Source organism: Struthio camelus, chromosome 1 (genome assembly GCF_040807025.1).
Source record: "Struthio camelus isolate bStrCam1 chromosome 1, bStrCam1.hap1, whole genome shotgun sequence".
NCBI classification, from domain to species: domain Eukaryota; kingdom Metazoa; phylum Chordata; class Aves; order Struthioniformes; family Struthionidae; genus Struthio; species Struthio camelus.
The window spans coordinates 224,658,845-224,680,505 of NC_090942.1; the positions used below are offsets into that span (position 1 = coordinate 224,658,845).

The 21,661-nt window shown below is 57.0% G+C and overlaps 2 protein-coding genes across 2 annotated transcripts; both read left to right on the forward strand.

Moving 5' to 3' along the window:
- The first annotated feature begins 416 nt into the window (after positions 1-416).
- On the forward strand, positions 417-11,127 carry LOC138065685 (folate receptor gamma-like). Its single transcript, XM_068930946.1, has 6 exons — positions 417-730; positions 2,175-2,339; positions 3,085-3,273; positions 3,666-3,801; positions 9,683-9,776; positions 10,280-11,127. The coding sequence occupies exons 2-6, from the start codon at positions 2,202-2,204 to the stop codon at positions 10,515-10,517; spliced, it is 795 nt and encodes a 264-aa protein (XP_068787047.1). The 5' UTR covers positions 417-730; positions 2,175-2,201; the 3' UTR covers positions 10,518-11,127.
- Positions 11,128-13,052: 1,925 nt separating this feature from the next.
- On the forward strand, positions 13,053-15,637 carry LOC138065847 (folate receptor gamma-like). The gene is made up of 4 exons (XM_068931269.1): positions 13,053-13,322; positions 14,068-14,256; positions 14,634-14,769; positions 15,062-15,637. Exons 1-4 carry the CDS (start codon positions 13,185-13,187, stop codon positions 15,382-15,384), a joined length of 786 nt encoding a protein of 261 aa, XP_068787370.1. The 5' UTR covers positions 13,053-13,184; the 3' UTR covers positions 15,385-15,637.
- Positions 15,638-21,661: the final 6,024 nt, after the last annotated feature.

Genomic DNA, 21,661 nt, shown 5'->3' on the forward strand with positions numbered 1-21,661 from the left:
TTTGAAGCCGGGTGGGACATCATCGGGCAGGGGGGTTCGGCACACCCCAAAGTCACTGCCCCACAGTCACTGGGTTGAGTCTTCCCCCCGGGAAGGAGCACCCGGAGCACGAGGTTAGGTGTCCCTGACGGGATGTGCCGGGACAGCGAGAAACGTCCCTGTCGTCCGCCCCAGGGCAGCCGGCTCACCACAGCTCACCTGGGGGTGGGAGGTCCCCAGGACACGCTCAATCCCAAACCCCACAGACAACTTGCATGAAGTGATGCAGTGGAGGAGGGGAAAAAAAAGAACGGAACACTTTCGATAGGAAATGCTGGGCTTGTGGCTAACAATTATCTCCCAGGAACAAGCCTCCCGAGTTCCGGCAGTTTCATGACAGCATCGTTGCAGTGACCAGCAGTGTCCACACACAAGCCAGATATTAGAAATTCCTTGGAAAGGAGTAGACGACAGGGCAAGAAGGGCGTCATGGGTCTGGGATACTGCTGCAGTTGAGTCTCCTTCGCGGAAGGCAAACAACGTGCCACAAGACACGAGCAGACCGAGACTCTCCAGCATGGGAAAGAGGCAGCTGAGGGGAGATGCGATAGGGGTGACAAAGGCCCAGAGAAGATGAGTGGGGAATAATTGCTCACTGTTGCTTCCAACGCGAGAGCGAGAAGCATGAGAAACGGAAACAGCTCCCGGCTGCTTCAGAGCGACCATCTCGAGGCCGATCTTCACGCACCAGGTAATGAGACGGTGGAAATCACGAAGACAGGGTCTTGTGGAGCTGAAAGCGTTCATGAGTGCCACCTAGAAAGATGAGCTCCTCAGGCAAGTGGGTTCATCACCAAAAACCAGGGCTGGGATTGCAGAACCTGTGTGGTTTCAGAGGGAAGGTTCTGCCTGTCAGCTGCAATGGGCTAGGGGCTCCCCACACGGCTCTTGTGATCAGACGTCGCTTTCAGGTGGAGAGTGGAGGAAAGAGGGCTTGCTACGAATGGCCAAGGCTGATCAGGGCCGTGTCTTTCCAAAGAAACTACTAGATTGTCTCCCCAGGCCAGAGGGGGTGGCTTGCCAGAGGAGCTGGGCGGGCACAGCTGCTTGTCGCTAAACCACTGCTCCTCAGCTGAGGAGCAGTGCTGCCAGGAGGTAAACCTCGTTAAGCATCTCACCCAAGGACTTCCAAGTGCCAGCACCTGCATGGGAAGGCTCTCCTATTAAACTGACCCCAGGAAGCTCCTCTCCTGAGTGCTTCTAAGGTCTCTCAGAGCTCTTGGGGGCTCTTGGTAAGTTGCTTGCTTCTGTCTGTCTAGTTATGAGGGGGATTAGTAAGCTTCCTTGCCCTGGGGGGTTTCTGCACATGTTTCTTCAGTTTAATGCTTGCTCTGTTGTCCTCTGTGCCTTCCCACTGCTTTTAATGCTGCAGGCAGTTTGTCTGCTTCCTGTGCTTCCCAAAACATGTCTTACAAGTGGTGGTTCTGGAGCCTTACCCTGCCTTGCCAAGGACAGGGAGGGAGTAGCCTCCTCTTCCTGGAGGAGCATGAAAGACCTATGGGCCTCTGGGTAGGAAGGAGAGGCCGAGACACTTGAACGTGAAGTGGTCTCTTGTTGCTCTAGTCCCTCCTCCTTGGAAGGCCGTAGTTCTGGCCCTGCAATGGCTCTGAGATGCTGAGGCAGTGGAGCAAAGGCCTCTTTCTTTTGAGCCCTCACTGAAAACAAGGTGGGCCTCTTGCAGCTGGTGGTGCAGGCAAGGGCTCAGTGTGCTAGTGCTTCTCAGGGCCTCTTCTGAACCCCCAGCTAAAGACCCTCCCCAGGGAGTGATGCCCAGCTTGCATGGAGCTGGGGATCTGAGAGCTCTGCCCGTAAGCAGTGGGGTGGCTTAATGCCGGCAGGAGTGCAACTTGGACGGCTCTAACGCAGCCCAGTCTCGCTGATCACGGGGCCTTGTGGGATCTCGGAGGCTGACTAGCAAGCAGCCCCAGCAGTGACTGAGGAGATGGTGCCAGGTTGTCCAGGGGTAACACCTGGCTGGCCTGGCAGCCTTTCCCTGGAGCAGTGCTCTGTGTGTCCTGGGGGCTGTGAGGCACTAGCAACCTGCTGGTATGCTGCTGGCTGCCTTGCCTGCTCAGCCCCTCTGCTCCTGCTGCTCTTGCTGAAGCCTGTCCTCGGCTGTGGCCTTGCCTGTGCAGCTTTGCTCTTCTCCTGGCCCTGTGGAGATGGCAGCGGGGCAGGTGCTGCTGGTGCTGCTGGCCGCCTCTGTAGCAACTGCCACCAAGGACCCGCTGCTGAATAGCTGCATGGATGCCAAACACCACAAAACCAAGCCTGGCCCAGAGGGGCTGCTGCATGGCCAGGTAGGGTGCTGCTGTGCTCGTGATTGTTCCTGCCCAGCCATCACCCCTGCACTCTAGGAGATGCCAGGTGGCATTGTCTAGGTCCCCTCTGCCCACCTTCCCGCACCAGAGAGGCTGGTGTGGAGCTCTGGGCTTAGCCACCTCTTGCCTGGGGAAGGTGGCCTGTGCTGTGTAGGAGGCTGCCTGATTTGCCCCTTTCTTCCAGCAAAAGGCTACTGCAGATGGGCTGTGGGTCACTCCTGCCCCGGGGGGGGGTGGGGGGGGGGTGGTGGGGGGAGGATTTCCGGTGCTAGCTCAATTTCCACCCTGCACCCCTGCAGCAAGGAAGCCCCCTTTGCCCAAAGCTGGGCTACCTGAGATCCCAGTGAGAGAAATGGGGGCAAGACAAGGCTGTCTCTTCTGCTCCCTCTCTGTGTTAGAGCTCCCTCTTGCTCCTTGAGAGCTCTCTTCCCCTGGCCTGGGTGGGGACAGGGCTAACAGCAAGCCAGGGCCCAGCAGGAGGGAGCTCTTGTTGCAGCTCCCTGGTACTGACTGGGGGTGTGTGATGCAGGCTAGCATCTGGCCTTCCTGGTGCCCCTCCTGCTCTCCCTCAAACTCCGCCTTGCTGCAGCCCTAAACCCCGCAGTCTGAAGGGCCCGTGCTGTGGCTGCTCACGGGCTCTTGCTGGAGGCAGTGGAGGGAGCCTGTGACTGTCTGGAGCTGCTGCCTGGCCTTCCTGATGGGCCTGTCTCCTGCTCCGTTGCAGTGTTCCCCCTGGAAGGACAATGCCTGCTGCACAGCCAACACCAGCTCGGAAGCGCACAAGGACCAGTCCTACCTCTACAACTTCAACTGGAACCATTGTGGGGTGATGCCACCCAAGTGCAAGCGCCACTTCATCCAGGACACGTGCTTGTATGAGTGCTCACCCAACCTGGGGCCCTGGATTGACAAGGTAGGGCTCTGCCCTGGCCCGGAGGAAGGCAAGGGGCCCTGTGCTGCTGCCATGCTGTGTTCTCAGCTGGTGCCCTGGCTGCTATGCTGTGGCCCACCTGGCTGTGGGCTGGCATGGGTGCTCTCCAGGCATGCTGAGCCTTTCCACCTGGAAGGTAGACTTCCACAGGCTTTTGCTAGCCTCTGCTTAGGCACACAGGTGGCTCTTGTTGCAGGTATGTCTGCTGGGACTGGAACTCCTTGGGGGTGGGGGTGGAGGAGGAGGAGGAGGGGGGTCAGCCCTGGAGGCCAGGGGAAAGAGCTGGAAGGGGATTGAGATGGACCTCTGGGGTGTGGCAGGTGGCTTAGGTGTGGAGGGCCACCACCAATGGGTGTGGTTGTCTCCTCTGGGAGGCTGACAGCAGCTGGCGTCGGGAGAGGATTCTGCACGTGCCGCTCTGCAGAGAGGACTGTGAGGAGTGGTGGGAGGACTGCAAAGACTATGTCACCTGCAAAGAGAACTGGCACAAGGGCTGGAACTGGGCCACAGGTTAGTGGGCTCCATGGAGCAAGCCTTGCCTCATGCTGGCCAACAAAATGGCCCTGGAGGGGTGAGTGCTGCCTGCCCAGTGGCCCAAGCCAAGACGCTGGGTTGCTCGCAGCTGGCTTGGGGGCTGCAGGCTAGGTGGTGGCCCAGCCACCCTCCACCAGCTGGAATGCCGCGGTGGGCTGTGGGTGGGCTGTCCCCTGGTGGCCCGCTCCTCTGGGTGGAAGGGAAGAAGGAAGGAAGGAAGGAACTGCAGCGTGCTCCCTCAGGAGGGTCTCTCTGGGGCTGTCTGTCTGCAGGAACAAACCGCTGTCCTTGGGGCTCCGTGTGCAGGCCCTTCTCCCGAGTCTTCCCCCGCCCAGCAGACCTGTGTGAGAAGATCTGGTCCAACTCCTACAAATACACCACCGAGCACCGGGGCAGTGGGCGCTGCATCCAGATGTGGTTTGACCCTGCCCAGGGAAACCCCAACGTGCTTGTGGCAAAATACTATGCTTGGAAGAGGAGAGCGTCTCCTGCTTGGAGGACGAACGCGACTCCCGCCGAGCCTGGCAAAGCGGCACGGGCTCTGCCGTGGCCTGCCCTGCTCCTGCTGCCTCTTGCCCTCGTGATGCTCCCCTAGGCACCTGGGAGCTCTTGGTGCTGTGCATGGTGGGCGATCCCTCTGACAGCTCTCCCAAGGGCCTTCACTGTGGCCATGCTGAAGGAAGGGGCTGCGCAAGCTGCCCTCCAGAGGAGCTGGCATGGCTAACGCTTGGGTCTGTCTGAACTGCTCGTGCATGCCAGTAGCTGCTTGACATGCATGTTGTTGGACCTTGGTCCCTGCCTCTGCTCAGAGTTACTGGTGGAGGCCCCTGTGTCCCTGCCCTTCATGGCCCTCAGCTGAGCTCTGGGGCTGGGTTTCTCAGGCTCCTCTCCAGCTTCCCTGAAGGGGGGTGGTGGGGTGGGGTGGGTGGGGAGGGGAGAACAGAAGTCAGCCTTCTGAATCAGCCTTGCTTTCCTGGAGCTGAAATAAAACCATGACCCCTGTGAAGCACGTCTCCCGGGGGGAAACAAGCCTGCTGGTCTGGGTGGGACAGGAGCTTTGTGTAAATGGAGCAAGCAGTGTGTGGGTGGGAGAGGTGCAGCCTTCTCTCATGGACCCCAAGAGAAGGAAAACCCACCAACAAAACTGCTTTGTGAGACGCCTTCAGGTAGAGCCCTTTGCTCCCTGGACACGTCACTGGTTCTCGTGGGGCTATTGCCATGCCTGTCAGTGAGAGGAATGTTTTTGCCTGCTGCAAGCAACTGCAGAGCCCTGTAGGCTGCCAGGTGAGGTGTAAGCCTCCCCAAGCCTGTATGCCAATTCCTCCCCGTGCTGGTCAGGACTGATGTGAGGTTTGTCTCAGGCTGCAGAACTGACTGTGCTGAGCGTTTGGGGCTTTGATGCCAGAGAGGTTCGTCTTGATGCTCCGCCTGCTTTTTCTTGATCTGTAGCTTCTCATTCTTTCCCTGTGTCATTGTGTTAGGATTCCCGTGCATTGGGGATTTTTTGGGGGGTGGGGGAGGGGGTTTCTTCAGCTTTCACTTGTGATATCCCTTGGGCTATAGCGATGGGCAGTGCCTGCTGACAGATGGAGAAGCTAGCCGTGTGAGCAGAGTGGGCAAGTCCGTGCTCGTGCTTGGGCAGGGATCGTGGCTTGCCTGCCCCAGACAACTCCTGCTTTAGTGAAGCTGTGCTGGAGATGAGACACCTCTCAGGAGAGGAGGCTGATCAGGTCAGTGGCCCATCAGTTCTCACGGGTGAAGTGCACCTGCTGCGCCCTGAACTGAGCCAAAGGGCCAACACTAGCCCTCCCAGGCACCCAGCCACGTTTCACGTTGGCTCGCTTGTTGTGTGAGTTTGCAAAGAGAAGTTATCCCTGGTGGACGCCTCTCCTGAACTTGTTCTCCCTTCCACCTTTGTGCCCAACGAGGGCCACAAATGGCAGACACCAGCCAGCCTGGCCAGGGCACAGCCAAGCTCCTTGGGAGACCGCGTGAAGTACTTGTGTTCCCTGTCTTGCAATACGTGGGTTGTATGTGTACAGTGTGCTGGGCAGGGCAAAGAAAAGTGCCCGGCAGGGCTGGGAGGTGCTCAATAAGGCCTTAGGCTGTGAAGGAATGAGATGAAAAGGAGCTGGAAGAGCCTCCTGCTGTGCCCTGGTGGTCCTGGTGAAGGGGCCTGTAGTCATGGTGCAAGGCTGTAATTGGCCTGTGCAAACAGGGACCGGGCTCCCGCATATGCTGTGGACTCCAGAAGGTGTGAGTGACAGTAGCCTAGAAGAAGCCTTCCTGGGTCTCCTGGGCACTGTCGCCTAGGCATGGGCCTAGGAGGTGGGGGTGAGGCCAAGCCCCAAGCACACAGCTCACAAGGTGGAGGGGGGCCTGGTAGGTGGGGTGGGGGAGGGAGGGAGGGAGGAGGACATGAGATGCCACCCTCACCCTGCCAAGAGTGGGAGCTAGTTCAGGTGCTGTGGCCACAGCCTCCCCCTTGGTTTCCTTTCTGTAGGCTCCAGGACCAGCCCTGAACTAGGGGAAGGTCAGGGTGCCGTTTCCTCTGCTGCCAAGCATGCCTGAGTTTGCATCGGTCCTGGCTCTGGTGGCTCTGTTGGAGTGACCCCTGCAAGCCCCTCTGCAAGCATGCTGGGCAACAGTGCACGGCGGGGCAGGGCAAGGGAAGGAAGGGTTCCGCTGTGGTGTGTGTCTCTAAGCCCACTGTGGGGACAACTGGGACTTGCATCTCTCTCCTGCTTCGTGGCCCTCCAGGGACTCCTTGGCAGACTTGTTAAATAGCTCCAGCTCTCTGTCTGCTCTTAGGCAGCTGATCCCTCCTGCCGTGGCTCCATAGCTACCTTTCCAGCACAGGACTGCTGTTCCTGGCAGGAGCAGGGCACAGGGGAGAGCTTGGGGGTCAGGCTGCCCCCTTCCCCCCCCACCCCCCCCCCACACACACACTGTGTCTTTGGGGGTGGCTCGGGCTGTGCTATGGAGTTGGTTGGGGAAAGGAGCCCTGTTGTATTCTGCTCTTGCTGCTTTTCTTTGCCTCTCCTTGCAAGCAGAACGCAAACTCCTGTGAGCTTCACAGCTTGTTCATGATGCTGTCCGGGAAAGTGAAGTTATCCATCAAATAGAGGGACAAGGACAAGGCTGCTGCTCAGGGCGAGGGATGCAAACCTGTAGCCAATCTGCAGCCTTTCTTGAGAGTCTGGAATGCTTTTTCAGGAGCCAGGGCAAGAGGAGTGGTGCAGCTGCCCTGCCCTGGCAGAGCTCTGTGACCCACTGGGTGCAGTGGGAAGGCAAGGAAGGGTCCAAGCGTTGCAAGTCTGACTCCCAAATGCTCCCTGCGCTGGAGCTGTTCTCTCTATTCGTGGACGGCACGAGGATGCCAAGAGCCGGGAAACCATTGCTGGGCAACAGCTGCTGAGCCGAAGCCCCCATCTGAAACGGAAGTGGGAGAAGCGGGTAGGGCCACTGCACTCAAGATCCTGAATTCCTTCCCAAAGGCACGTTGTGCTGTCCCTAGAGGCAGCCTGGCACACGTGCCTTTCCCAGACCAGCTGCCGAGTTCTTCATTAGAAGAATCACCCCACCCCCTGCCCCCCCGCCCCCTGACCTTCCCAAAATTCACCTCCCCAGCAATGCTTCTTGCCATTGCCACTATCCAGGGCGCGCATGCTGGGCCTCCCTGCACACCCTGCAACGCTCTCGGAAGAGCACACGCTGCAATGAGTGCTGTTCTTCAAGGCCTTGGCTCCGTCCCTAACGTGGGGCACCTCCAGCCCTGAGCAGTGTTGAGCCTTCAGGCGTGCTGGGGTTGAGAGCAGAGCTTCCTCCCGAAGGGCAAGGAAAAGCCCTGAGCAGAGTGCTGTTGTAGTGCTGGCAGTCACACTCGCCTTGGGTCCCCTGCCCCATCCTCTGGCCCGCTGCTAGTCATGAGTACGTCTGAGGAGGGGGAGGGATCCAAATCCCGTTGCAGAAGGCGTCCCCTGGTTATGCCTGGGGCCCCGCTTCAGAGCGGGACGCTTGTACTTGCTCCCAGGTGCCCAAGTCCCAAGTGTGACTTCCCCCAAGTCCCAAGCTGCAGCATGAAAGCAAGCAAGCAACTGACTGAGCAGCGGTGAGGTTAGCTGTGATCCCACAGATCCTCTTGCACCCCCTCCTGAGAAACCGGCATGCTCCAGTACCTCTCTCAAGTGCCTGTACACCAGTGTACGCAGCCTGGGGAATAAAGAGGAAGAGTGAAAGACCTGTGTGCAGTTGCAGGGCTCTGATCTCATTGCAATTACAGAGACATGGTGGGATAGCGCGCGTGCCTGGAATGCTGTCATGGATGGCTCCAGGGAAGGACTGGTTGGAGAGGGGAAGCTTGGGGGCAGTCTTGCCTACAGTGACCACGAGATGGTGGAGTTGAGGATGCTGCGAGGAGGAAGCAGGGCAAGAAGCAGGACTGCAGTGCTGGGCTTCAGTGCGCTGGAATCACTTGGACCCTAGGTTTCCAAGGAGTTGTACTTCTTACAGTCTCATTTCCCCGCCTGCCAGTGAAAGTCTCTTCCAATCTTCTTTCCGGAGTCGGTGGACTCTTTCCCTCTGATTGGTTCATGGCTACGTGACCTAGTTCAAGTCACATCCCAGGATTTCAGTAAAGTTACAGAGACAAATATTCCAGTGATTACTTGCACTTATATTAACATTACCTACAGATATAAAATCACAGCGGGTTCCCATGCAGACACATCCTTGTTGTGTGAGATACACACGGGCAGTTTCAGGAGTTTCATCAGGATGTATTTCAAAATGACAGACATTTTGTTCAGCATCAAGACAACTGTCCTGGGCCTTGATAGTATTACTCTCACAGATAAATCCCCGTTGCTCTCGCACGACACACGCGCTAACATCGGCCGCTTGCCATTTGTCTCCATTATTTAGGGCCCGCGCTCCGTGTTCTGTTGGGTCCAGCATAGTTCCATTGTGATTCCATCCCAGCGCAAGGATAGGGTATATAATAAATACGGAAGCATTGCGTGTCGTTAGGACAAAAGCCGTGGCCTTATTACTGTGAGGGTCATAAGTAAAAATGTGTGGATTCTCTGTAATGGGTTGAGGCAAAAAACATCATGAGCACGTAAGCAGTAGGCCCAGCCATCCCATGCGATGGCTTACTTCTCTGGTGGATGGTTGCTCACAACCCGCTTGACGTGCCAATGGTGTATCCTGTTTTCTTCCCTGAAACCTTAACAGCAAAGAACAAACATCTTGAAGCAGTGTATGGTCCCTCCTGCTTTGGTTCTAATTCAGACTTTTGTGAAAACACTCTAATCAAAACCTCCTCTCCAGGCAATATATCATGCCCCCATAGTGTTGGTGGAGTGGGTTGGTACCATCAGGCTTGTTTGCTAAAGGTTTCAAATCTTTCTTGCACAGCTAGTACATACTGAGCCAACCGCTCCCCTCCATCCAATAGGCTGGTCTTGGTGGGCATACAGGTTCCCAGTGCAGTTAGAGGTCTCCCAGCAAGAATGTCTGCCCCTGTTAAGCCTATGGGCTCTTTTGGAATACTCCAAATATCCCATGGAGGTAAGTTTCGGGCTTCTGGCCCTTTTAGCCCTCTGGGTACACAGATTTCTGCTAATTTCTCTTCCAAGGGCCTGTTCTTCCTTTCTTCCTGTCCCAAGGCCTGGGGACGATAGCGGGTGTGTAATTTCCTTCCTATCCACAAAGACTTCTAGAGGACAGACTTGCCTCAAAGAGAGGCAACGTTGGCCTCTTCAGGGACCTTCCTGGAAGCATGCCATGGGTTAGGGCTCTAGAAGGAAGAGGGGTCCAGGAGAGCTGGTCAGTATTCAAGCATCACTTCCTCCAGGCTCAAGAACGGGGCATCCCTCTGAGCAAGAAGTCGAGCAAAAGGGGCAGGAGACCTGCACGGACGGACAAGGACGTCCTGACAAAACTCCACGGTAAGCAGGGGGTGTACAGGAGGTGGAAGCAGGGGCAGGCCACTTGGGAGGAATACAGGGACGTTGCCAGAGTGTGCAGGGCTGCGACGGGGAAGGCCAAGGCCCGTGTGGGATTAAAGCTGGCTAGGGATGTCAAGCACAACAAGAAGGGCTTCTTCTAAGACATCATTAACAAAAGGAAGACTAGGGGAAAAGTGGGCCTGCTCCTGACTGGGGCAGGGAGCCTGCCTGGCGACAGAGGGCCCAGCGAAGGCGGAGATACTGCATGCCTTCTGTGCTTCAGTCTTCAGTGCTAAGGGCAGCCCAAGGCAATGCCGGACCCAGGAGCCCAGGGAGAAAGGGTGGACAAAGGAAGACTTTCCCTTGGTGGAGGAGGATCGGGTTAGAGATGACTTAGGCAAACTTGACACCCACAAAACCATGGGCCCTGCTGAGATGCACCCACGAGTGCTGAGGGAGCTGGCGGACGTCATTGCTGGGCCACTCTCCATCGTCTTTGGAAGGTCATGGCAATCAGGAGGGGTGCCGGAGGCCGGGGAGAAAGCAAACGTCAGCCCAGTCCTCAGAAAGGGCAAGAAGGAGGAGCCAGTCAGCCTCACCTCCATCCCGGGAAAGCTGATGGAACAGCTCGTCCTGGAGGCCATCTCTAAGCATGTGGAGGACAAGACGGTGATCGGGAGCAGCCAGCATGGATTCCCCACGGGGAAAACTATGCTTGACCAACCTGATAGCCTTCCCTGATGGGACAAGTGGCCAGCAGCGGCTGTTGTCTCCCTCGACTTCGGCAAGGCTTTTCACACTGTCTCCCATCCCATCCTCATAGGCAAGCTCAGGAAGTGCGGGCTGGCGGAGTGGGCGGTGAGGTGGACTGAGAACTGGCTGGATGGCCGAGCTCAGCGGGTTGTCATCAGTGGCACAGGGTCTAGTTGGAGGCTGTAGCTAGCGGTGTCCGCCAGGGGTCAGTACTGGGTCCAGGATTATTTAACTTCTTCATCAGTGACTTGGATGAAGAGACAGAAGGCCTCCTCAGCAAGTTTGCTGTAACATCCCACCCCCCACCACACTGAATTTCAGCCCCAGCAGGAGGACCCAGAGCAGCAGTGAAGGCATGCGTAAAACCCCAGCAGAAGGGGAAGAAACGAGGAAGTGTACGCATAACAATTTTAACTGCATTATTATTGTTGTTGTTGTTGTTGTTATGATTGAGACCTTTTTTTGCTGTGGAGAACTATTTGTTCGTTTCTTTCTGTTTTCTTTCTTTTTGCACTAATAATTAGATCTGGACTACTCGGGATTGCTTTGTTGGACTGTTAAGATCTCAGTTGCACTGACAATAACTTCTTGGCTTTCTATATGAGGTGTGTCCTTTCTGCCCGCAAGCAAGACTTTGAGTGTCATGATGCTCACAGCGTTTTGAAGCCGGGTGGGACATCATCGGGCAGGGGGGTTCGGCACACCCCAAAGTCACTGCCCCACAGTCGCTGGGTTGAGTCTTCCCCCCGGGAAGGAGCACCCGGAGCACGAGGTTAGGTGTCCCTGACGGGATGTGCCGGGACAGCGAGAAACGTCCCTGTCGTCCGCCCCAGGGCAGCTGGCTCACCACAGCTCACCTGGGGGTGGGAGGTCCCCAGGACACTCTCAATCCCAAACCCCACAGACAACTTGCATGAAGTGATGCAGTGGAGGAGGGGAAAAAAAAGAACGGAACACTTTCGATAGGAAATGCTGGGCTTGTGGCTAACAATTATCTCCCAGGAACAAGCCTCCCGAGTTCCGACAGTTTCATGACAGCATCGTTGCAGTGACCAGCAGTGTCCACACACAAGCCAGATATTAGAAATTCCTTGGAAAGGAGTAGACGACAGGGCAAGAAGGGCGTCATGTGTCTGGGATACTGCTGCAGTTGAGTCTCCTTCGCGGAAGGCAAACAACGTGCCACGAACGTGAAATCACGAAGACAGGGTCTTGTGGAGCTGAAAGCATTCATGAGTGCCACCTAGAAAGATGAGCTCCTCAGGCAAGTGGGTTCATCACCAAAAACCAGGGCTGGGATTGCAGAACCTGTGTGGTTTCAGAGGGAAGGTTCTGCCTGTCAGCTGCAATGGGCTAGGGGCTCCCCACACGGCTCTTGTGATCAGACGTCGCTTTCAGGTGGAGAGTGGAGGAAAGAGGGCTTGCTACGAATGGCCAAGGCTGATCAGGGCCGTGTCTTTCCAAAGAAACTACTAGATTGTCTCCCCAGGCCAGAGCGGGTGGCTTGCCAGAGGAGCTGGGCACAGCTGCTTGTCGCTAAACCACTGCTCCTCAGCTGAGGAGCAGTGCTACCAGGAGGTAAACCTCGTTAAGCATCTCACCCAAGGACTTCCAAGTGCCAGCACCTGCATGGGAAGGCTCTCCTATTAAACTGACCCCAGGAAGCTCCTCTCCTGAGTGCTTCTAAGGTCTCTCAGAGCTCTTGGGGGCTCTTGGCACTGGTAAGTTGCTTGCTTCTGTCTGTCTGTCTAGTTATGAGGGGGATTAGTAAGCTTCCTTGCCCTGGGGGGTTTCTGCGCATGTTTCTTCAGTTTAATGCTTGCTCTTTTGTCCTCTGTGCCTTCCCACTGCTTTTAATGCTGCAGGCAGTTTGTCTGCCTTCTGTGCTTCCCAAAACATGTCTTACAAGTGGTGGTTCTGGAGCCTTACCCTGCCTTGCCAAGGACAGGGAGGGAGTAGCCTCCTCTTCCTGGAGGAGCATGAAAGACCTATGGGCCTCTGGGTAGGAAGGAGAGGCCGAGACACTTGAACGTGAAGTGGTCTCTTGTTGCTCTAGTCCCTCCTCCTTGGAAGGCCGTAGTTCTGGCCCTGCAATGGCTCTGAGATGCTGAGGCAGTGGAGCAAAGGCCTCTTTCTTTTGAGCCCTCACTGAAAACAAGGTGGGCCTCTTGCAGCTGGTGGTGCAGGCAAGGGCTCAGTGTGCTAGTGCTTCTCAGGGCCTCTTCTGAACCCCCAGCTAAAGACCCTCCCCAGGGAGTGATGCCCAGCTTGCATGGAGCTGGGGATCTGAGAGCTCTGCCCGTAAGCAGTGGGGTGGCTTAATGCCGGCAGGAGTGCAACTTGGATGGCTCTAACGCAGCCCAGTCTCGCTGATCACGGGGCCTTGTGGGATCTCGGAGGCTGACTAGCAAGCAGCCCCAGCAGTGACTGAGGAGATGGTGCCAGGTTGTCCAGGGGTAACACCTGGCTGGCCTGGCAGCCTTTCCCTGGAGCAGTGCTCTGTGTGTCCTGGGGGCTGTGAGGCACTAGCAACCTGCTGGTATGCTGCTGGCTGCCTTGCCTGCTCAGCCCCTCTGCTCCTGCTGCTCTTGCTGAAGCCTGTCCTCGGCTGTGGCCTTGCCTGTGCAGCTTTGCTCTTCTCCTGGCCCTGTGGAGATGGCAGCGGGGCAGGTGCTGCTTGTGCTGCTGGCCGCCTCTGTAGCGACTGCCACCAAGGACCCGCTGCTGAATAGCTGCATGGATGCCAAACACCACAAAACCAAGCCTGGCCCAGAGGGGCTGCTGCATGGCCAGGTAGGGTGCTGCTGTGCTCGTGATTGTTCCTGCCCAGCCATCACCCCTGCACTCTAGGAGATGCCAGGTGGCATTGTCTAGGTCCCCTCTGCCCACCTTCCCGCACCAGAGAGGCTGGTGTGGAGCTCTGGGCTTAGCCACCTCTTGCCTGGGGAAGGTGGCCTGTGCTGTGTAGGGGCAAATCGGGCAGCCTCCTTTCTTCCAGCAAAAGGCTACTGCAGATGGGCTGTGGGTCACTCCTGCCCCGGGTGGGGTGGGGGGGGTGGTGGTGGGGGGAGGATTTCCGGAGCTAGCTCAATTTCCACCCTGCACCCCTGCAGCAAGGAAGCCCCCTTTGCCCAAAGCTGGGCTACCTGAGATCCCAGTGAGAGAAATGGGGGCAAGACAAGGCTGTCTCTTCTGCTCCCTCTCTGTGTTAGAGCTCCCTCTTGCTCCTTGAGAGCTCTCTTCCCCTGGCCTGGGTGGGGACAGGGCTAACAGCAAGCCAGGGCCCAGCAGGAGGGAGCTCTTGTTGCAGCTCCCTGGTACTGACTGGGGGTGTGTGATGCAGGCTAGCATCTGGCCTTCCTGGTGCCCCTCCTGCTCTCCCTCAAACTCCGCCTTGCTGCAGCCCTAAACCCCGCAGTCTGAAGGGCCCGTGCTGTGGCTGCTCACGGGCTCTTGCTGGAGGCAGTGGAGGGAGCCTGTGACTGTCTGGAGCTGCTGCCTGGCCTTCCTGATGGGCCTGTCTCCTGCTCCGTTGCAGTGTTCCCCCTGGAAGGACAATGCCTGCTGCACAGCCAACACCAGCTCGGAAGCGCACAAGGACCAGTCCTACCTCTACAACTTCAACTGGAACCATTGTGGGGTGATGCCACCCAAGTGCAAGCGCCACTTCATCCAGGACACGTGCTTGTATGAGTGCTCACCCAACCTGGGGCCCTGGATTGACAAGGTAGGGCTCTGCCCTGGCCCGGAGGAAGGCAAGGGGCCCTGTGCTGCTGCCATGCTGTGTTCTCAGCTGGTGCCCTGGCTGCTATGCTGTGGCCCACCTGGCTGTGGGCTGGCATGGGTGCTCTCCAGGCATGCTGAGCCTTTCCACCTGGAAGGTAGACTTCCACAGGCTTTTGCTAGCCTCTGCTTAGGCACACAGGTGGCTCTTGTTGCAGGTATGTCTGCTGGGACTGGAACTCCTTGGGGGAGGAGGAGGGGGGTCAGCCCTGGAGGCCAGGGGAAAGGGCTGGAAGGGGATTGAGATGGACCTCTGGGGTGTGGCAGGTGGCTTAGGTGTGGAGGGCCACCACCAATGGGTGTGGTTGTCTCCTCTGGGAGGCTGACAGCAGCTGGCGTCGGGAGAGGATTCTGCACGTGCCGCTCTGCAGAGAGGACTGTGAGGAGTGGTGGGAGGACTGCAAAGACTATGTCACCTGCAAAGAGAACTGGCACAAGGGCTGGAACTGGGCCACAGGTTAGTGGGCTCCATGGAGCAAGCCTTGCCTCATGCTGGCCAACAAAATGGCCCTGGAGGGGTGAGTGCTGCCTGCCCAGTGGCCCAAGCCAAGACGCTGGGTTGCTCGCAGCTGGCTTGGGGGCTGCAGGCTAGGTGGTGGCCCAGCCACCCTCCACCAGCTGAAATGCCGCAGTGGGCTGTGGGTGGGCTGTCCCCTGGTGGCCCGCTCCTCTGGGTGGAAGGGAAGAAGGAAGGAAGGAACTGCAGCGTGCTCCCTCAGGAGGGTCTCTCTGGGGCTGTCTGTCTGCAGGAACAAACCGCTGTCCTTGGGGCTCCGTGTGCAGGCCCTTCTCCCGAGTCTTCCCCCGCCCAGCAGACCTGTGTGAGAAGATCTGGTCCAACTCCTACAAATACACCACCGAGCGCCGGGGCAGTGGGCGCTGCATCCAGATGTGGTTTGACCCTGCCCAGGGAAACCCCAACGTGCTTGTGGCAAAATACTATGCTTGGAAGAGGAGAGCGTCTCCTGCTTGGAGGACGAACGCGACTCCCGCCGAGCCTGGCAAAGCGGCACGGGCTCTGCCGTGGCCTGCCCTGCTCCTGCTGCCTCTTGCCCTCGTGATGCTCCCCTAGGCACCGGGGAGCTCTTGGTGCTGTGCATGGTGGGCGATCCCTCTGACAGCTCTCCCAAGGGCCTTCACTGTGGCCATGCTGAAGGAAGGGGCTGTGCAAGCTGCCCTCCAGAGGAGCTGGCATGGCTAACGCTTGGGTCTGTCTGAACTGCTCGTGCATGCCAGTAACTGCTTGACATGCATGTTGTTGGACCTTGGTCCCTGCCTCTGCTCAGAGTTACTGGTGGAGGCCCCTGTGTCCCTGCCCTCCTCAGGTAGCACTTCCCTCCCTCCTCCCTGCTGTAGGCTGTGTTGCTCCTTCAGCACAGCTCTTCCCACCCCAGCCTTGCCTTCTCCTCTCCCCTAGACAGGTTCTGACAGTTGTGCTCTGGCTTGGCAATGATTCTTCATGGCCCTCAGTTGAGCTCTGGGGCTGGGTTTCTCAGGCTCCTCTCCAGCTTCCCTGAAGGGGGGTGGTGGGGTGGGGTGGGTGGGGAGGGGAGAACAGAAGTCAGCCTTCTGAATCAGCCTTGCTTTCCTGGAGCTGAAATAAAACCATGACCCCTGTGAAGCACGTCTCCCGGGGGAAACAAGCCTGCTGGTCTGGGTGGGACAGGGGCTTTGTGTAAATGGAGCAAGCAGTGTGTGGGTGGGAGAGGTGCAGCCTTCTCTCATGGACCCCAAGAGAAGGAAAACCCACCAACAAAACTGCTTTGTGAGACGCCTTCAGGTAGAGCCCTTTGCTCCCTGGACACGTCACTGGTTCTCGTGGGGCTATTGCCATGCCTGTCAGTGAGAGGAATGTTTTTGCCTGCTGCAAGCAACTGCAGAGCCCTGTAGGCTGCCAGGTGAGGTGTAAGCCTCCCCAAGCCTGTATGCCAATTCCTCCCCGTGCTGGTCAGGACTGATGTGAGGTTTGTCTCAGGCTGCAGAACTGACTGTGCTGAGCGTTTGGGGCTTTGATGCCAGAGAGGTTCGTCTTGATGCTCTGCCTGCTTTTTCTTGATCTGTAGCTTCTCATTCTTTCCCTGTGTCATTGCATTAGGATTCCCGTGCATTGGGGATTTTTTGGGGGGTGGGGGAGGGGGTTTCTTCAGCTTTCACTTGTGATATCCCTTGGGCTATGGTGATGGGCAGTGCCTGCTGACAGATGGAGAAGCTAGCCGTGTGAGCAGAGTGGGCAAGTCCGTGCTCGTGCTTGGGCAGGGATCGTGGCTTGCCTGCCCCAGACAACTTCTGCTTTAGTGAAGCTGTGCTGGAGATGAGACACCTCTCAGGAGAGGAGGCTGATCAGGTCAGTGGCCCATCAGTTCTCACGGGTGAAGTGCACCTGCTGCGCCCTGAACTGAGCCAAAGGGCCGACACTAGCCCTCCCAGGCACCCAGCCACGTTTCACGTTGGCTCGCTTGTTGTGTGAGTTTGCAAAGAGAAGTTATCCCTGGTGGACGCCTCTCCTGAACTTGTTCTCCCTTCCACCTTTGTGCCCAACGAGGGCCACAAATGGCAGACACCAGCCAGCCTGGCCAGGGCACAGCCAAGCTCCTTGGGAGACCGCGTGAAGTACTTGTGTTCCCTGTCTTGCAATACGTGGGTTGTATGTGTACAGTGTGCTGGGCAGGGCAAAGAAAAGTGCCCGGCAGGGCTGGGAGGTGCTCAATAAGGCCTTAGGCTGTGAAGGAATGAGATGAAAAGGAGCTGGGAGAGCCTCCTGGTGGAGGGGCCTGTAGTCATGGTGCAAGGCTGTAATTGGCCTGTGCAAACAGGGACCGGGCTCCAGCATATGCTGTGGACTCCAGAAGGTGTGAGTGACAGTAGCCTAGAAGAAACCTTCCTGGGTCTCCTGGGCACTGTCCCCTAGGCATGGGCCTAGGAGGTGGGGGTGAGGCCAAGCCCCAAGCACACAGCTCACAAGGTGGAGGGGGGCCTGGTAGGTGGGGTGGGGGAGGGAGGGAGGGAGGAGGACATGAGATGCCACCCTCACCCTGCCAAGAGTGGGAGCTAGTTCAGGTGCTGTGGCCACAGCCTCCCCCTTGGTTTCCTTTCTGTAGGCTCCAGGACCAGCCCTGAACTAGGGGAAGGTCAGGGTGCCGTTTCCTCTGCTACCAAGCATGCCTGAGTTTGCATCGGTCCTGGCTCTGGTGGCTCTGTTGGAGTGACCCCCCTGCAAGCCCCTCTGCAAGCATGCTGGGCAACAGTGCGCGGTGGGGCAGGGCAAGGGAAGGAAGGGTTCCGCTGTGGTGTGTGTCTCTAAGCCCACTGTGGGGACAACTGGGACTTGCATCTCTCTCCTGCTTCGTGGCCCTCCAGGGACTCCTTGGCAGACTTGTTAAATAGCTCCAGCTCTCTGTCTGCTCTTAGGCAGCTGATCCCTCCTGCCGTGGCTCCATAGCTACCTTTCCAGCACAGGACTGCTGTTCCTGGCAGGAGCAGGGCACAGGGGAGAGCTTCGGGGTCAGGCTGCCCCTCCCCACACTCACACACACTGTGTCTTTGGGGGTGGCTCGGGCTGTGCTATGGAGTTGGTTGGGGAAAGGAGCCCTGTTGTATTCTGCTCTTGCTGCTTTTCTTTGCCTCTCCTTGCAAGCAGAACGCAAACTCCTGTGAGCTTCACAGCTTGTTCATGATGCTGTCCGGGAAAGTGAAGTTATCCATCAAATAGAGGGACAAGGACAAGGCTGCTGCTCAGGGCGAGGGATGCAAACCTGTAGCCAATCTGCAGCCTTTCTTGAGAGTCTGGAATGCTTTTTCAGGAGCCAGGGCAAGAGGAGTGGTGCAGCTGCCCTGCCCTGGCAGAGCTCTGTGACCCACTGGGTGCAGTGGGAAGGCAAGGAAGGGTCCAAGCGTTGCAAGTCTGACTCCCAAATGCTCCCTGCGCTGGAGCTGTTCTCTCTATTCGTGGACGGCACGAGGATGCCAAGAGCCGGGAAACCATTGCTGGGCAACAGCTGCTGAGCCGAAGCCCCCATCTGAAACGGAAGTGGGAGAAGCGGGTAGGGCCACTGCACTCGAGATCCTGAATTCCTTCCCAAAGGCACGTTGTGCTGTCCCTAGAGGCAGCCTGGCACACGTGCCTTTCCCAGACCAGCTGCCGAGTTCTTCATTAGAAGAACCACCCCACCACCCCACCCCCCGCCCCCTGACCTTCCCAAAATTCACCTCCCCAGCAATGCTTCTTGCCATTGCCACTATCCAGGGCGCGCATGCTGGGCCTCCCTGCACACCCTGCAACGCTCTCGGAAGAGCACACGCTGCAATGAGTGCTGTTCTTCAAGGCCTTGGCTCCGTCCCTAACATGGGGCACCTCCAGCCCTGAGCAGTGTTGAGCCTTCAGGCGTGCTGGGGTTGAGAGCAGAGCTTCCTCCCGAAGGGCGAGGAAAAGCCCTGAGCAGAGTGCTGTTGTAGTGCTGGCAGTCACACTCGCCTTGGGTCCCCTGCCCCATCCTCTGGCCCGCTGCTAGTCATGAGTACGTCTGAGGAGGGGGAGGGATCCAAATCTCGTTGCAGAAGGCATCCCCTGGTTATGCCTGGGGCCCCGCTTCAGAGCGGGACGCTTGTACTTGCTCCCAGGTGCCCAAGTCCCAAGCTGCAGCATGAAAGCAAGCAAGCAACTGACTGAGCAGCGGTGAGGTTAGCTGTGATCCCACAGATCCTCTTGCACCCCCTCCTGAGAAACCGGCGTGCTCCAGTACCTCTCTCAAGTGCCTGTACACCAGTGTACGCAGCCTGGGGAATAAAGAGGAAGAGTGAAAGACCTGTGTGCAGTTGCAGGGCTCTGATCTCATTGCAATTACAGAGACATGGTGGGATAGCGCGCGTGCCTGGAATGCTGTCATGGATGGCTCCAGGGAAGGACTGGTTGGAGAGGGGAAGCTTGGGGGCAGTCTTGCCTACAGTGACCACGAGATGGTGGAGTTGAGGATGCTGCGAGGAGGAAGCAGGGCAAGAAGCAGGACTGCAGTGCTGGGCTTCAGTGCGCTGGAATCACTTGGACCCTAGGTTTCCAAGGAGTTGTACTTCTTACAGTCTCATTTCCCCGCCTGCCAGTGAAAGTCTCTTCCAATCTTCTTTCCGGAGTCGGTGGACTCTTTCCCTCTGATTGGTTCATGGCTACGTGACCTAGTTCAAGTCACATCCCAGGATTTCAGTAAAGTTACAGAGACAAATATTCCAGTGATTACTTGCACTTATATTAACATTACCTACAGATATAAAATCACAGCGGGTTCCCATGCAGACACATCCTTGTTGTGTGAGATACACACGGGCAGTTTCAGGAGTTTCATCAGGATGTATTTCAAAATGACAGACATTTTGTTCAGCATCAAGACAACTGTCCTGGGCCTTGATAGTATTACTCTCACAGATAAATCCCCGTTGCTCTCGCACGACACACGCGCTAACATCGGCCGCTTGCCATTTGTCTCCATTATTTAGGGCCCGCGCTCCGTGTTCTGTTGGGTCCAGCATAGTTCCATTGTGATTCCATCCCAGCGCAAGGATAGGGTATATAATAAATACGGAAGCATTGCGTGTCGTTAGGACAAAAGCCGTGGCCTTATTACTGTGAGGGTCATAAGTAAAAATGTGTGGATTCTCTGTAATGGGCTGAGGCAAAAAACATCATGAGCACGTAAGCAGTAGGCCCAGCCATCCCATGCGATGGCTTACTTCTCTGGTGGATGGTTGCTCACAACCCGCTTGACGTGCCAATGGTGTATCCTGTTTTCTTCCCTGAAACCTTAACAGCAAAGAACAAACATCTTGAAGCAGTGTATGGTCCCTCCTGCTTTGGTTCTAATTCAGACTTTTGTGAAAACACTCTAATCAAAACCTCCTCTCCAGGCAATATATCATGCCCCCATAGTGTTGGTGGAGTGGGTTGGTACCATCAGGCTTGTTTGCTAAAGGTTTCAAATCTTTCTTGCACAGCTAGTACATACTGAGCCAACCGCTCCCCTCCATCCAATAGGCTGGTCTTGGTGGGCATACAGGTTCCCAGTGCAGTTAGAGGTCTCCCAGCAAGAATGTCTGCCCCTGTTAAGCCTATGGGCTCTTTTGGAATACTCCAAATATCCCATGGAGGTAAGTTTCGGGCTTCTGGCCCTTTTAGCCCTCTGGGTACACAGATTTCTGCTAATTTCTCTTCCAAGGGCCTGTTCTTCCTTTCTTCCTGTCCCAAGGCCTGGGGACGATAGCGGGTGTGTAATTTCCTTCCTATCCACAAAGACTTCTAGAGGACAGACTTGCCTCAAAGAGAGGCAACGTTGGCCTCTTCAGGGACCTTCCTGGAAGCATGCCATGGGTTAGGGCTCTAGAAGGAAGAGGGGTCCAGGAGAGCTGGTCAGTATTCAAGCATCACTTCCTCCAGGCTCAAGAACGGGGCATCCCTCTGAGCAAGAAGTCGAGCAAAAGGGGCAGGAGACCTGCACGGACGGACAAGGACGTCCTGACAAAACTCCACGGTAAGCAGGGGGTGTACAGGAGGTGGAAGCAGGGGCAGGCCACTTGGGAGGAATACAGGGACGTTGCCAGAGTGTGCAGGGCTGCGACGGGGAAGGCCAAGGCCCGTGTGGGATTAAAGCTGGCTAGGGATGTCAAGCACAACAAGAAGGGCTTCTTCTAAGACATCATTAACAAAAGGAAGACTAGGGGAAAAGTGGGCCTGCTCCTGACTGGGGCAGGGAGCCTGCCTGGCGACAGAGGGCCCAGCGAAGGCGGAGATACTGCATGCCTTGTGTGCTTCAGTCTTCAGTGCTAAGGGCAGCCCAAGGCAATGCCGGACCCAGGAGCCCAGGGAGAAAGGGTGGACAAAGGAAGACTTTCCCTTGGTGGAGGAGGATCGGGTTAGAGATGACTTAGGCAAACTTGACACCCACAAAACCATGGGCCCTGCTGAGATGCACCCACGAGTGCTGAGGGAGCTGGCGGACGTCATTGCTGGGCCACTCTCCATCGTCTTTGGAAGGTCATGGCAATCAGGAGGGGTGCCGGAGGCCGGGGAGAAAGCAAACGTCAGCCCAGTCCTCAGAAAGGGCAAGAAGGAGGAGCCAGTCAGCCTCACCTCCATCCCGGGAAAGCTGATGGAACAGCTCGTCCTGGAGGCCATCTCTAAGCATGTGGAGGACAAGACGGTGATCGGGAGCAGCCAGCATGGATTCCCCACGGGGAAAACTATGCTTGACCAACCTGATAGCCTTCCCTGATGGGACAAGTGGCCAGCAGCGGCTGTTGTCTCCCTCGACTTCAGCAAGGCTTTTCACACTGTCTCCCATCCCATCCTCATAGGCAAGCTCAGGAAG

Excerpts from the sequence above, each read along its gene's own strand:
- LOC138065685 (XM_068930946.1), top strand. The coding sequence starts at position 2,202 with ATGGCAGCGGGGCAGGTGCTGCTGGTGCTGCTGGCCGCCTCTGTAGCA. Across the intron at positions 3,274-3,665 it reads TGGGGCCCTGGATTGACAAG|GCTGACAGCAGCTGGCGTCG; the intron begins GTAGGGCTCTGC and ends CTCCTCTGGGAG. Across the intron at positions 9,777-10,279 it reads CGTCCTGACAAAACTCCACG|GTCATGGCAATCAGGAGGGG; the intron begins GTAAGCAGGGGG and ends CGTCTTTGGAAG.
- LOC138065847 (XM_068931269.1), top strand. The coding sequence starts at position 13,185 with ATGGCAGCGGGGCAGGTGCTGCTTGTGCTGCTGGCCGCCTCTGTAGCG. Across the intron at positions 13,323-14,067 it reads AGGGGCTGCTGCATGGCCAG|TGTTCCCCCTGGAAGGACAA; the intron begins GTAGGGTGCTGC and ends GCTCCGTTGCAG. Across the intron at positions 14,770-15,061 it reads GGGCTGGAACTGGGCCACAG|GAACAAACCGCTGTCCTTGG; the intron begins GTTAGTGGGCTC and ends GTCTGTCTGCAG.